The 13,006-nt window shown below is 43.5% G+C and overlaps 1 protein-coding gene across 2 annotated transcripts in view; it reads right to left on the bottom strand.

The window, feature by feature from the left end:
* The window catches only part of LOC126293655 (synaptic vesicle glycoprotein 2B-like), a 214,674-nt gene extending 208,206 nt beyond the window's left edge, over positions 1-6,468 (bottom strand). Inside the window, exon 1 of one of the 2 annotated variants that reach the window (XM_049986939.1) lies at positions 6,373-6,468. In XM_049986939.1, the coding sequence (XP_049842896.1) occupies positions 6,373-6,382 (10 nt within the window). In that variant the 5' untranslated portion in view covers positions 6,383-6,468. The remainder of the gene's footprint in view (positions 1-6,372) is intronic. The other variant, XM_049986940.1, reaches the window with a different exon arrangement.
* Between the last annotated feature and the right edge of the window lie 6,538 nt (positions 6,469-13,006).

The following is a 13,006-nucleotide window of genomic DNA, read 5'->3' on the forward strand; positions in this document are numbered from 1 at the left end:
GGTCGCTAATCTGGTTGTAACTGCTACACACACTCTCATATTTGTATTGCTTTTAGCAGTTCTCGTATTGCTTTCATGAAATAGTCGAAGCCTTGCTCGACATTCTAGTAAAATTCTCGAACAGGTATGCATCCAGCATCAGTTCACTAGTTAAATTTTGTGAAGGATTCGAGTCATTAAAAAAAAAATTATGGCCAGGTGCGGAAGGATCTACGCTGTAAGGTTTCGATAGGGAATTAATCATGCATATGAAAAGTTCATACACCCCGGGGATCGAGGATATCGAATGATTTTTGCCTGTTATCGTCATTGATACTGGTAGGATATCGGTTCCAGGGATTGCAAAACTTTCAAGAATGTTTTAATTCTGAAGTCGGATAATAAATTACAAAAAATATTTTTTCGTTATATAAATCCAAATTAAGGGTTTTATGGTTTTTGCCTTTACTTTTACTGTGAAATCTAGCTTCTTACCAAATTTCATAATTCTAGGTAAACGAGAAATACCCTATAGTTTTAATTTGTGAGTTTGCCCATGAAATAAGTGGCCTCATCTTTTGATTGCATTAACTTAAAAGCTTACATTTAATACATAGTCCCAAGTATCTGATATAAATTTCAACTTGATACGTGTACTCGCTCCTGAGCAAATAGGTTTTTAACAGTCGGACACATAGACAGACTGACAACAAAGAGATTTCTCATTGGCTCTGTTTTACAGATTGAGGTACGGAACCCTAAAAAGGACGCATTCACAAATTCCATTTTCTCTTGTTCTTTCTAACTTGATTCCTCGTGTGACGTAAAGGTAATGGAGCCGCAGTCACTATCACAAGTTCGCGTTCGTCCATTTTGTGTCAACAGTGTGGCCTCCTCAAAACACTGCTGGCCCGTAAAGCTACTTTTTTGGCCCATATAAGCGTACCTGTAAAATATAGAATCGCATCAACGGCACTAAATATCCAAGGTTACAAAATATTAACGCTCAAATAATTCAACTTTATCGGCTTCTCTTTTGAAAGAATGCTTTCAAAACCACCTTGTCCGTCAACAATGCTACAGACTGAAGGGAAAATGTTTTTTTGGAGTGTGTATATAAAGAATTGTGGGATATACTATGTTAATCATTGCTGTATTTTATGATTAATAAATATTACACTATGTGCATTTGTATGTTGTTCTACACGTCATTCTATAATTTCATTGTTTAACATCGATGATTCATCAACTATAACACCCCTGTGTCGATAAAACAGCGGTGAGCTGCGTTAAACAACCTTTAACTAAACTCTGTGACATATTTTGTTTAAATAAATGAATGATTGTTTTATCTGCAGTTACGACTAGACGCCTTTTTCCATTTCAGGTGCGGTATTCATTTTGTAATGTGTAACAATTGCGTAAATATCGTAAAATATATTAAGTTAATTCTGTCTGTTGTTCTAATAATTCAACTATAATTAATCATCTCTATATTAAATAATTAATCCATGTTTCTCATTACAAATTTAGATTGTCTGTGAGTCATATGCCGAGAACAAGGAGATTCATTTAGCCAGCAGCCATCGTCAATGCTGCTAGTGGAAACTGCACAGCCTAAGAACCTCGTCGAACATTTAGTTCGGGGATTCCACAGCACGACTCCTTCAAATTATTCCGTCGTTATTTCAGTTTCAAATAACATGGTCACGGCATCCCTTTGTTAAACAGGCAAAGGCGAAACTGTAAATATTTTCGCAATAAGATTCCATCCAGTCACAAGCACTTACACGCTGTTACGAAAGTAACATCCTTCTTTGTATCTTATTCTCCCATTGGAGATAAATTTTATTACAGTCACTTAATTCCGAAATCCAGTATTCAGCCACTAAACCTTTCACGGCATCATCAGGTTAAAAATCATTGCCCTCTTTTAATGTAAACTCTTTTAGTAAAAGAACACATATAAACTGACAAAATACACGAGGGAGGAAGAAACAGATACAAAACTTCCCACGACCCTAATCCGCAGCGGCATCTGCGAGGGCTGTGTAAGTCCGTCTACTTCTACATCTACATAGATACTCCATACAGTGTATGGCGGAGGGTACCTTGAACTACTTCTAGTTATTTCCTTTCGTATTCCATCACAATTAGAACCAGGGAAAAACGAATATTTCTGGGCCTCCGTACCTACTCTAATATTTCTCTTCTTGTCTTCGCGATCCTCACGGGAGTAGTACGTCGGCGTCGGCAGAATCGTTCTGCAGTCAGCCACAAATTCTGATTCTCTAAATTTTCTCAGTGCTGTTCCGCCAAAAAACATTATATTCCCTCCAGGAATTTCCATTCCAATTCACGAAGCATCTCCGTATTAATCACTTATTTATCGAACCTACCGGTAACAAATCTAGCAGCACGCCTCTGAATTGCTCCGATATCCTCCTCTCATAGAATGTGGTGCGGATCCCAAACACTCGAACAGTACTCAAGAATGGGCTGCACTACCGTTTTTTATGCAGTCTCCTTTATAGGTGAGCTACACCTCCTAGAACTCTCCCAATAAACCGAAGTCGAAAATTCGCCTTCACTGCTATGCCTAGATATTTCATCAACGCATGTCAAACAGCGCACTATGAATATCGTATTCGAACATTAGAGGATTGTTTTGCCTAATCATCCGCATTAACCTACATTTTTCAACATTTAGAGCAAGCACCCATCACACCAAAGAGACATTCTACCTGGGCCATCTTGTATCCTCCTACAGTCACCCAATGGCAACACCTCCCCGTACACCACAGCGTCATCTACATCTATATCTACGTGATTACTCTGCTGTTCACAACAAAATGCCTGGCAAAGGGTTCAGTGAACCACCTTCAAGCTGTATGTCGTCGAAAGGCGCGCGGGAAGAACGAGCTCTTAAATTTTTCTGTGCGAGCCCTGATACCTCCTATTTTATCGTGATGGTCGTTCCTCTCTATGTAGGTCGGTGCCAGCAGAATGTTTTCGCAATCGGAGGAGAAAACTGGTGATTGAAATTTCATGAGAAGATCCCGACGTAACGAAAAACTCCTTTATTTTAATGATTGCCGCTCCAATTCATGTATCATGTCTATGCCACTATCTCTCCTATTTCGCGATAATACAAAACGAGCTGCCCTTCTTTGAACTTATTCGAGGTCATCCGTCACTCCAACCTGATACGGATCCCACACCGCACAACAGTACTCCAGAATACGGCGGGCAACCGTGGTGCAAGCAGTCGCTTTAGTAGATCTATTGCACCTTCTAAGTTGGTTGGTTGGTTTTTTGGGAGAAGAGACCAAACAGCGAGGTCATCGGTCTCATCGGATTAGGGAAGGACAGGGAAGAAAGTCGGCCGTGCCCTTTCAGAGGAACCATCCCGGCATTTGCCTGGAGCGATTTAGGGAAATCACGGAAAACCTAAATCAGGATGGCCGGACGCGGGATTGAACCGCCGTTCTCACGAATGCGAGTCCAGTGTGCTAACCACTGCGCTCCTTCTAAGCGTTCTTCCAACGAGTCGCAGACTTTGGTTTGCTCTACCCACAACATTATCTATGTGATCGTTCCAATTTAGGTTATTTGCAATTAACTGTTATCCCTAAGTTGTATTTACAGCCTTCAGATTTGTGTGACGTATCGCGTAATCGAAATTTAGCGGATTTCTTTTAGTACTCATGTGAATAACTTCACACTTTTCGTTATTCAGGGTCAACTGCCACTTTTCGCACCATACAGATATCTTATCTAAATCATTTTGCAATTCGTTTTGGTCATCTATTTACAACACCGTAAATATACATCTACATCTACATTTATACTCCGCAAGCCACCCAACGGTGTGTGGCGGAGGGCACTTTACGTGTCACTGTCATTACCTCTCTTTCCTGTTCCAGTCTCGTATGGTTCGCGGAAAGAACGACTGTCGGAAAGCCTCCGTGCGCGCTCTAATCTCTCTAATTTTACATTCGTGATCTCCTCGGGAGGTATAAGTAGGGGGAAGCAATATATTCGATACCTCATCCAGAAACGCACCCTCTCGAATGCTGGCGGGCAAGCTACACCGCGATGCAGAGCGCCTCTCTTGCAGAGTTTGCCACTTGAGTTTGTTAAACATCTCCGTAACGCTATCACGGTTACCAAATAACCCTGTGACGAAACGCACCGCTCTTCTTTGGATCTTCTCTATCTCCTCCGTCAACCCGATCTGGTACAGATCCCAGACTGATGAGCAATACTCAAGTATAGGTCGAACGAGTGTTTTGTAAGCCACCTCCTTTGTTGATGGACTACATTTTCTAATGACTCTCCCAATGAATCTCAACCTGGTACCCGCCTTACCAACAATTAATTTTATATGATCATTCCACTTCAAATCGTTCCGCACGCATACTCCCAGATATTTTACAGAAGTAACTGTTACCAGTGTTTGTTCCGCTATCATATAATCATACAATAAAGGATTTTTCTTTCTATGTATTCGCAATACATTACATTTGTCTATGTTAAGGGTCAGTTGCCACTCCCTGCACCAAGTGCCTATCCGCTGCAGATCTTCCTGCATTTCGCTACAATTTTCTAATGCTGCAACTTCTCTGTATACTACAGCATCATCCGCGAAAAGCCGCATGGAACTTCCGACACTATCTACTAGGTCATTTATATATATTGTGAAAAGCAATCATCTGCAAACAATCCAAGAGGGCTACTCAGATTGTCGCCTACTTCGTTAATATAGATCAGGAACAATAGAGGGCCTATAACACCTCCTTGTGGAGGTGGAACTCGATTTCTAAACTGAAGGAAACACTTCACGACATTCGCTTCAGAACTGCTATAAATTCGTCGGGCAATAGACCTCGCCACTCGAACTGTAACACAACTGGCACTGCTAGGAGTATCCTACGACTGCCACATCGCTGGCAACGGGATATACACAATGCTGGTGACTACTTTGAAGGTCAGTAAAACTTTGAAACACGTTCTAAAAAAAAACAGAGAGAGAGAGAGAGAGAGAGAGAGAGAGAGAGAGAGGAGACACATTGTTGCAAGAAATTTCAAAAAGTTCTTGACCAACTTCCTTCAAACTTTTACACAATACTCCAATGACTTTCCGACGAGCATAGGCTACTATTGTTTTAAACAACAGTGTACAGGTTTTCTGTTGAAACTGATAGCAAGAAAGAAAATGCTGTGTAAATGTGTAGTTTCGTTTTCTTTCTCGCATTCAGTTTTAACTACTACAGCGGGATATCGAAACCATTAGATGACTTGTTCTCCGATATAATTATTTCTTCACGTATGTAACTTTAGGGCAGAAATTGTACATACGAAAATGTACTATTTGTTTTCTTCCTCGCAGTCGGTTTTAACTGAAAATAGTTATTCATAGCTTATCGGCTTATGATTAGAATACTACTACAGAATCTAAATTGTCTGAAGCCTAGCAATTCAACCCAATCGCAGATCAAAACTTTTCGAAATACTGACATTGAAGCTACTATCTTGACAGATCCAGCATCTACAGAGGTGCCTCTTACCCCGAATACCAATGATTGTAATGGATTTACGTATTTAAGTTGCTTCAATTACGTATCAAGGTTTTATTCGCCAACAATAAAGAATTCTAACAGTCAGCGGGAAGAGGAAGGGGAGAAAGAGAGACAGAGGGATAGGAGAGGGAATGGACTAAGAGAGGAGGAAGGAGGAGATGGGGAGAAGCAGAGTGCGCAGAGAAATAGCGTGATGGTGAGGAGGATATGGTCAAATGGGAGGAGGAGATGAACCAACTGAGGACAGAGCAGGAGATGGACAGAGAGAGGGTGGAGAAAGAGATTACGAAATATATACTTCCCATAAATATTAAGAAATTGCGGAGCACTGCAGAGTTTGTTGGTGTAGTGCGTAGAGAAAAGGAGTGGCCCCATCACACGTACTTGGGCACTCCAACTTTACCCTTGTATCTGATGGACACATGCCGTTGAGGACAACGTGCTGGGTCCTATTACTTAAGAAGCTCACTAGCCTATTACATACGCTCGGACTTTCGTTAACAGTTCGCAGAGGGGCACTGTGTCGAGCCTTTTTGCGGAAATCTAGGAATATGGAATGTGCCTGTTGCCCTACAGCGATGGTTCAGTAGATTCAGTGCGAGGAAAGGACAAGCTGGACAACTGTGTGCTGATTTGCGAACAGAAGCGTTTCTGCGTCGATGGATTCTGTTTAGACTATGCTCAAGAATTCTGCTGCAGACGGAAGCTAAGGATACTGGTCTGTAATTGTGCGGGCGTTCTGTTACCCTTCTTATATAGGGGAGTCACCTGGGCTTTCCTGCAGTCGCTAAGAGCGCTGCTTCTTACTTACCCGCGCCCATGCTCGCTGACGGGTCCTCAGACAGACGGCTGAGCACTGAGTGGTAATTAGTCCTGCGAGCTGTGTCTACGTCGTCACCGGCGACGCAGTTATCTGCCAGTTACGGTCCCTGATAAGAACCGTCGTACTGCAAATCCGTCCCACCGTTCGCGGTGCAAGGCCAGAGCTATTGTTTCTACGATGTCACCCGGGCTCAGCAGCAAGCGCTGTTCCGCGTGACGGTGTCAAAAGAGATACTGGGTACGCAAAAACTCTTACCCTAGTATCGAAAATTTATTTCTAAGGAACTATGCTAGATAGAGCTCTGCGGTTTCTTGCAAATACACTACTGGCCATTAAAATTGCTACACCAAGAAGAAAAGCACGTGATAGACGGGTATTCATTGGACAGATATAATGTACTAGAACGGACATGTGATTACATTTTCACGCAGTTTGAGTGCTTAGATCCTGAGAAATCAGTACCCAGAACAAACACCTCTGGCCGTAATAACGGCCTTGATACGCCTCGGCATTGAGTCAAACAGAGCTGTACAGGTACAGCTGCCCATGCAGCTTCTACATGGTACCACAGTTCATCAAGAGTAGTGACTGGCGTATTGTGGCGAGCCAGTTGCTCGGCCACCATTGACCAGATGTTTTCTGTTGGTGAGAGATCTGGAGAATGTACTGGCCAGGGCAGCAGTCAAACATTTCCTGTATCCAGAAAGGCCTGTACAGGACCTGCAACATGGGGTCGTGCATTATCCTGCTGAAATGTAGGGATTCGCAGGGATCGAATGAAGGGTACAGCTACGGGTTGTAACACATCTGAAATGTAACGTCCACAATTCAAAGGGTCGTCAGTCCGAACAAGAGGTGACCGAGACGTGTAACCAATGGCACCCCATACCATCACGCCGGGTGATACGCCAGTATGGCGATGACGAATATCCGCTTTCAATGTGCGTTCAGCGCGATGTCACCAAACACGGATGCGACCATCTTGATGTTGTAAACACAACGTGGATTCAGCCGAAAAAATTACGTTTTGCCATTCTTGCACCCAAGTTCGTCCTTCACTACACCATCGCAGGCGCTCCTGTCTGTGATGCAGCGTCAAGTGTAACCGCTGCCGCGGTCTCCGAGCTGATAGTCCATGCTGCTGCAAACGTCGTCGAACTGTTCGTGCAGATGGTTGTTGTCTTGCAAACGTCCCCATCTGTTGACTCAGGGATCGAGACGTAGCTGCACGATCCGTGACAGCCATGCGGATAAGATGCCTGTCATCTCGACTGCTAGTGATACGAGGCCGTGGGGATCCAGCACGGCGTTCCGTATTACCCTCCTGAACCCACCGATTCCATATTCTGCTAACAGTCACCGTATCTCAACCAACGCGAGCAGCAATATACGATAATCCGCAACCGCGCTAGGCTACAATCCGACCTTTATCAAAGTCGTAAACGTGATGGTAGGCATTTCTCCTCCTTACACGAGGCATCACAACGTTTCAGCAGGCAACGCTGGTCAATTGCTGTTTGTGTATGAGAAATGGGTTGTAAACGTTCCTCGTGTCAGGACGTTGTGGGTGTCGCCAGCGGCGCCAACCTTGAGTGAATGCTCTGAAAAGCGACTGCAGAATGGAATCATGGTAACGAAAATTTGTGCTAGACCAGGACTCGAACCCGGATATAATGCCTATCGCGGTCGGTCGCCTTATCGTTAGGCTATCTGAGCATGCTTCACTGCCAAACCAAACTCCTGTATGCCATCAACATATATGTAATGGGTGTATGAGTGCAGGCTGTGAACGCGTGGTTGACGACATATGAAAGTTTGGGTCTGGCCGTGAAGTGTGTTCGGATAGCCTAATGTTAGGCGGCCGCTAGTGATAAAATCCGGGTTCGAATTCCGGTCCGGCATAGATTGTCACTGTCGTCATTTTGAAAGATCCGCAGGAGAGCTTCTGTGAAGTTTGGAAAGTTACAGAAGAGGTACTGGCGGAAGAAAAGCTGTGAGGAAGGGGAGTGAGTCGTGCTTGGTTAGCTCAGATCGTAGAGCAGTTGCCCGCGAAAGACAACGGTCCTGAGGTCGAGTCTCGCTCCGGCACAGAGTTTTAATCTGCCAGGAAGTTTCATAACAGCGCACACTCCGCTGCAGAGTGAAAATCTCATTCTGGAAACATCCCCCAGGCTGTGGCTAAACCATGTCTCCGCAATATCCTTTCTTTCAGGAGTGCTAGTTATGCAAGGTTCGCAGAAGAGCTTCTGTAAAGTTTGGAAGGTAGGAGACGAGGTACTGGCAAATGTAAAGCTGCGAGAACGGGGCGTGAGTCGTGCTTGGGTAGCTCAGATGGTAGAGCACTTGCCCGCGCCGGCATGGTAGCTCAGCGTGTTCGATCAGAGGGTTACGTGCCCTCTGTAATAAAAAAAAAAAACAAAAAAAAGGAAAACGCAGTCAATCGATCAACAACGAACATAAATGGATGACTTACGACGGCCGCCCCGAGCCTATGCAACGAACAAAAGCGAATAAAATGAGATTAAAATTAAAAAAAGATGGCAGAGCACTTGCCCGCGAAAGGCAAAGGTCCCCAGTTCGAGTCTCGGTCCGGCACACAGTTTTAATCTGCTAGGAAGTTTGGTATGTGATTTATTTTCTCTCCCTCTGCCTCTATCTCGATATCTGTACTACGTGAAATGTATTCGCAGTAGCGAATATGGACGACTTTCGACTGTAGAATGGAATGATGGCAACAAAAATTTGTGGCAGACCAGGACTCTAACCCGGATTTTCTGCATTAGGCTATCTGAGCATGCTTCACTGCCAGAACCAAACTTCCGTATGCCATCAACACATACGTAATGGATGTATGAGCGCAGGTTGTGGACGCGTGGTTGACGACATCTGAAAGTTTGGGTCTGGCCGTGAAGTGTGCTCGGATAGTTTAACTGTTAGGCGGCCGCTCGCAATAAAATCTGGGTTCCACTTCTGGTCCGGGATAGATTGCTACTGTCGTCATTCTATTGTACAGCTCGTGGTTGTCCGTATTCACAGCTCGAATACAGTCCGTATATTTCATGACGGCTTTAGTCGCTGCAGTGCCTGTTCCTTTGGACATGCATGCATGCTGTATTGTTATGTGAGCCTCACTGCCCCTTTTTTTTGTAACTAATTTGTGTCTGATTTTATCCTGAGAAGCTCAGTAATGTATGTAAATACCGTAAATTTTTTTCAAAAAGTACTAGAAGTGAAGCGCAGCTGGACGGCAATAAACTCTTTAGCGCGCGATCCCGCAAGGACAGTAGTTGTGAATCTTTGAGTATGGACTCTAAAAAAAAAGGCCATTGATTTATTAAAAGAAAAGAGGACTGTTAATCTGTACGTTGTGCAAAGAGGACGTGTTGCTAGGCCGTCGCTCAGAACGTATTGTTACATTTAATGAAAATTGACATTTTATTGATAAAACCGAGTAAAGTATGCGTAAGAGTTGCCAAACATTTATGTATACAAATTATCTGGAAGTGAAGAATAGAAATATCTTGTTTTTGGAAAGGGAGGTGAATTTCATTGCCTTCGCCGTCTATCAATCGACAGAATTGTAAGTGTACAAAGTTCACTAAAATACAGAGAAAGAAATGCATTCTCTATAGTTTTTATTCAATAAGTAACAACCTCTCATAATTTCTTATTTACAGTAACTGGATTATTTTCTTGTACAGTAGTATGGTGCTGAACTCCACTGACCAATTTTGATGTAGCAGGACGTGTAGTTTGAAGGAAGTTTGTGTACCAAGCAAATCTCCTTTTCTCACGAAAAGCAGACTGCTGTTTGAGCTTATTTACTTAGCACAGTGCTCCCTTAGGTACGAAAAGCTACGAAAACTTGGGCTCAAAGCTATCCGCAATATGCCCGAGTAACTAACAGAGTCGTATTTTAAACCTTAAAGAACAATAATTTCCTCCAAACTGTAATACGTCACCAACAGGTGCAGAAGCTGATCATTCAAGGAGACAGCAACCAAAATTCAGGTACCAGTTACGACTTAAAGTAAAAATCTCGATCTAAAATCAATCTCCCTCTCTCTCTCTCTCTCTCTCTCTCTCTCTCTCTCTCTCTCTCTCTCTCTCTCTCTCTCTCTCCCAACATGTATATAAATATTCATATTATTAAGATAAAAGTCTTTTCATAATGCCTGCATGCATCGTATTTCTGAACAACATGGTCACTACAATATCGTATGATACATGTAGCGTAATTTATGAATACTGCTGTCACAATGGCGTCTACGTAAGAGAAAGCAGTACCCCATCACACCACACAGTTTCGAGACCGCGTTAATAAAAATAGAGAAAAGTTAAGATGTTGGTTTTAGTGCTTGTGGCATTCTACATAGCCTCTTCCCGTCACCACTTAAATGGAACGCATAGAACGTTCATATAATCATTAGAAGGCGGCAGAAAACTCATTCCTCGGGATGATCAACTGGTGGGTCACATTCGCTCGAATGTCAGTTATGTCGTTAAAGCGTCGAACCTTCATATGTGTCTCTATAATCTGTCGTTTTATGATATGTTCGTGCCACCAATTCTCATCACTCTTGACAATTTTCTTCGAGAAAAGAAGTTGTCCGTGCTTTGCGTTTCCATTAAGTCGCGGATGGCGGCCATGCATCGTTCTGAGGATTCCGTACCTCAGTCGATAAAAATGGAACCCTTATAATATCACTTGCTTGTCCGTCTGTCTGTCCATCTGTTGAAAACCCTTTCTCTCAGGAACGGGTAGACGTATCAAGTTGAAGTTTATGTCACATATTAACGACTACTGTCCTTTGGCGGTATCAATAAGTTAAGCTTCGAAGTTAATGCAACTAAAAGACAACGTCATTTATGTCACATATTTTGATACTCGCAAAGTCACTCATCAAAATCTATCGAGTACTTCCCGTTGACGTAAAATCGTGAAATTTGACTAGAATCAAGGTTTCACCGTTCAAGCAAAGGAAAAAATCCGAAAATTGTTAATTTGTAATTATATCACACGAAATATATATTTTTTGTCATTTGTTGTCTGATTTTCTGTCCGTCCTCTTAAGACGCCACTCTCTTACAAACGGGTAGACATATATGTTACCTGTATAACTATCGATAACAGACAAAAGTGATCGAGATCCTTAATTCCTGGGATGAATGAACTATATACATTGAAGAGCGAAAGAAACTGTACACCTGCCTAATATCGTGAAGGTGATCCGTGAGCACGCAGAGATGCCGTAGCACATCATGACGTGGACTCGACTAATGTCTGATGTAATGCTGGAGGGAACTGACGCCACGAATCCTGCAGAGCTATCCATAAATCCGTAAGATTGGGACGGGATGGAGATCTCTTCTGAACAGCACGTTGGAAGGCATCACAGAAATGCTCAATAATGTTCATGTCTGGGTAGTTTGGTGGCGCGAGGAAGTGTTTAAACTCACAAGAATGTTCCTGGAACCACTCTGCATCAATTCTGGACGTATGTCCTTTTGCACTGTCCTGATGGAATTGTCTTCTGGAATGCCCAATGGACACGAATAGATGCAGGTTATCTGAAAGGATGTTTACGTACGTCTCACCTGTCAGTCGTATCTAGACGTATCATGGCTCCCACCTCACTCCAACCGCACACTCCCACATCATTACAGAGCCTCCACCAGCTTGAACAGTCCCCTTCTGACATGCAGGGTCCATGGATTCATGAGGTTGTCTCCATACCCGTACACGTCAATCCGCTCGATACAATTTCAAACGAGACTCGTCCGACCAGGCAACATGCTTCCAGTCAACAAATTTCCAATGTCGGTAGTGACGGGCCCCGGCGAGGCATAAAGCTTTGCGTCGTGCAATCATCAAGTGTACACGAATGGGCCTTCGGCTCCAGAAGCCATTATCGATGATGTTGATGGCCCAGCACTGAAATCTGCAGCAATTTCGTGAAGGGTTGCACTTCTGTCACGTTGAACGATTCTCTTCAGTCGTCGTTGGTCTCGTTCTTATAGGATCTTTTTCCGGCTGCAGCGATGTCGTAGATTGGATGTTTACTGGATGCCAGATATTCACAGTATACTCGTGAAATGTTCGTACGGGAAGGTCTCCACTTCATCGCTGCCTCTGAGATGCTGCCTCCCATCGCTCGTGCGCCGACTATCACACCACCTTCAAGCTCAGTTAAATTTTGATAATCTGCCATTATAGCAGCAGTAACATATCCAACAACTCTGCCTGACACTAGGTGTCTTACATAGGCGTTGCCGACCGCAGCGCCGTATTCTGCCTGTTTACATATCTGTGCATTTGAATACGCTTGCCTATACCAGTTTTTTTGGTGCTTCAGCGTGTATCTCGCCTGTGTCAATATCGATATATCGATAACAAGCAAAAATGATTGAGTTTCTAAATTCCCGGGATATATGAAGTTCGTGCGGAACCCTAGCTGCGTGAGTCTCGCTCGCGCTTACCCGGATTTTTTGTAGTTTCATAAAACACAATCGCCTGTTACGGTTCAGCGACAGTTCCATAGTGCCTATGGTTGAGATGCGCGAGATGTGAAGACGGTCGAAGGGTGCTGTTAAAAGTGTAAAGCGACTGGCAATGTTGGTG

Source organism: Schistocerca gregaria, chromosome 10 (assembly GCF_023897955.1).
Source record: "Schistocerca gregaria isolate iqSchGreg1 chromosome 10, iqSchGreg1.2, whole genome shotgun sequence".
Lineage (NCBI taxonomy): Eukaryota > Metazoa > Arthropoda > Insecta > Orthoptera > Acrididae > Schistocerca > Schistocerca gregaria.